Genomic DNA, 2500 nt, shown 5'->3' with positions numbered 1-2500 from the left:
TGTGTGTCTGTGAGTAAGTGTGTCTAGCTTTGAGTGTGTGTATATGTGTGTGTGCCTGTGAGTATACGTGTGTGTGTGTGTGTGCCTGTGAGTATACGTGTGTGTGTGTGTGTGTGTGTGCACGTGTTTGTGTCTGTGGCTGCATGTGTGCATGTGTATCTGTGAGTGTGTGCATACATGAGTGTGTGTATGTGTGAGTGTGTGCATGTGTATCTGTGAGTGTGCGCATACATGAGTGTGTGTGTGTGTGTGTGTGTCTGTGTATTTGTATGTGTGTACCTGTTCATAGAGGTCCAGGTCTGATGTATCAGGTAAAATTTGTGGAGACACAGACATCCCCCCAGTCTTCAGCTCCATCCTCTGGGCCTGCTGTCGGTAATCCATTTCTCCACAGCCTAATCTGGGATTAAATAATCCCTCATTATATCTCTTAACCTTCAGGCTGATTTGTTACTCAACACTGAATATGCTAGGAACTTATCCCCAAACGACAATGTGGTAATAAGATAATTACTCATAAAATGGTAGGAAAAAAGCTAATCCCACATTAAGCTGTGTGTGTAGCTGCACTGTGGGTGCACTGGGCAGAGTGGGTGAACTGGGAGACCCAGACTGGGCAGACTGGGGTTGAGAGAGCCTTACTTTGTGATGACACTGCAGAAGAGAGGGACATAGATCTTTAGGTCTTCTGGGAGAGAGTTTATGTTACTCATGGCTCTGAAATACACCATACCATTAGTGGGCTGTTCACAATACTGCACCGGTACGCCCCCTACAGGAGAGGGAGGGAGAGAGAGAGAGAGTTTATGACTGTGTGTGCATGACTTGTTTTAACCAACAGTCAGTGCTGTGTTTTGTAGTGTGTGTATGCAGTACCTTCAGAACCCATCTATACAGATGTGTGTGGTGTGTGTGTGTGTGTGTGTGTAAGAGTGTGAGTGAGTGAGTACCGTGCATGTGTGAGTGTGTTTTGTACCTGCAGAGCCCATCTGGACAGGTGTGTACTGGATGGTGGGTTGGATGTCGGACACTTTTAGAGCAGGTAAACAGGACGCATCCTGGGTTGTGCTCTGAGCCTCAAGGAGCTGCAAACCTTCAGCAAATGTTAGATTAACGTTAGAGCAACACCCAGAATAAATAACTCTTAATTCTAATACAGAATACACATACACTTAAAATAAATCACTCTGAAAAAAACATTGAATTAACATTACAATATAATACCCAATACTGTGCGTGTGTGTGTGTGTGTGTGTGTATTGTATATGTGTGCTTGTCTGTCTGTTGTCTGTGAGTGTCTCTGACTTTATCAGTGTCTTTATTAGTATGTATACCTTTCTACTGTTTGTGCATGTGTACATGTGTGTGTTTGCGTGTGTGTGTGCGTGTGTGTGTGTGTGTGTAGCTTTCTCATAGATACTGTTGCTGCAAATGTCTGTCAGTCCTGTACATGTGTGTCTGTGTGTGTGTGTCTGCGTGTGTGTGTGTGTGTGTACATGTGTGTGTGTGTGTGAGGTTACCTTTCTCATAGATATCTCTGTGGTCTCCGTCAGTCCTGTACATGTGTGTCTGTGTGTGTGTGTGTGTGTGTGTGTGTGTGTGTGTGTGTGTGAGGTTACCTTTCTCATAGATATCTCTGTGGTCTCCGTCAGTCAGACTCTGGATTTTCTGCTGCAGTTTCTGTTGTTCTTCCTCAGCCTGTCTCACCAGGTACTTCTCATCAGGACTCATCGACAGAGTCAGTCTGTGTGTGTTATCCTAAAACACGCGCGCACACACCACACGCACACACCACACAGACACAGACACACACACAGACACAGACACAGACACACACAGAGCAGAGACATCATCTCCCTTATTCAAGTAAATCCATTTAATGACTGGTGAGTCTGTTTTATTGTGTGGTTTTCCTCTCCTGTGTTCTGAGCCCTGATCATTTGTTTTGAAATGTCGGAGATTCCCAAAGCCTGGTTCTGACACAGTGGCATGACTCCGCCCAAACAGTGGCATGACTCCCCCCAAACAGTGGCATGACTCCCCCCAAACAGTGGCATGACTCCGCCCAAAGCCTGGCAGTCAGGAGAGATTTGTCTGTGTGTCTCACACATGTGGGGGGGAGCTCCACCCCCACAGAGAGAGAGACCTAACCACTGAGTCCACCTCACAAACACACTAACACACTACACCTCACAAACACACTAACACACTACACCTCACCAACACACCACTAACACACTGCACCTCACCGACACACCAACACACTGCACAGGCCCAACCTCTGTTTCTCCTATAACCATTCACTGACTGAGTGACTGGATTACTGGATTACTGACTGACTGAAGCACAATTTTCTATATACCAGATGATTCAGAACTGACTGATGGATGGATGGATGGATGGATGGATGGATGGATGGATGGATGGATGGATGGATGACCTTAAAATAGTGCTGGACTTTGTCCTGTAGGTAACGTGGGTTGTCCTTCAGACACTGTCT

General features: G+C 46.0%; 1 protein-coding gene across 2 annotated transcripts in view; it reads right to left on the bottom strand.

Annotated features, from left to right (window-relative positions):
• The window catches only part of pitrm1 (pitrilysin metallopeptidase 1), a 17492-nt gene that overhangs the window by 6134 nt on the left and 8858 nt on the right, over positions 1-2500 (bottom strand). For both annotated transcript variants that reach the window (XM_030775543.1, XM_030775544.1), the window contains 5 exons: positions 2441-2500; positions 1620-1758; positions 977-1093; positions 643-772; positions 280-400 (listed from right to left, as the gene is read on the bottom strand). The exon at positions 2441-2500 is cut by the window's right edge and continues 75 nt beyond it. In XM_030775543.1, the coding sequence (XP_030631403.1) occupies positions 280-400; positions 643-772; positions 977-1093; positions 1620-1758; positions 2441-2500 (567 nt within the window). The remainder of the gene's footprint in view (positions 1-279; positions 401-642; positions 773-976; positions 1094-1619; positions 1759-2440) is intronic.

This window comes from Chanos chanos, chromosome 5, assembly GCF_902362185.1.
Source record: "Chanos chanos chromosome 5, fChaCha1.1, whole genome shotgun sequence".
NCBI classification, from domain to species: Eukaryota; Metazoa; Chordata; class Actinopteri; order Gonorynchiformes; family Chanidae; genus Chanos; species Chanos chanos.
Note: the sequence above shows the minus strand (reverse complement) of the source record. Positions and strands in the feature narration are given on the sequence as shown.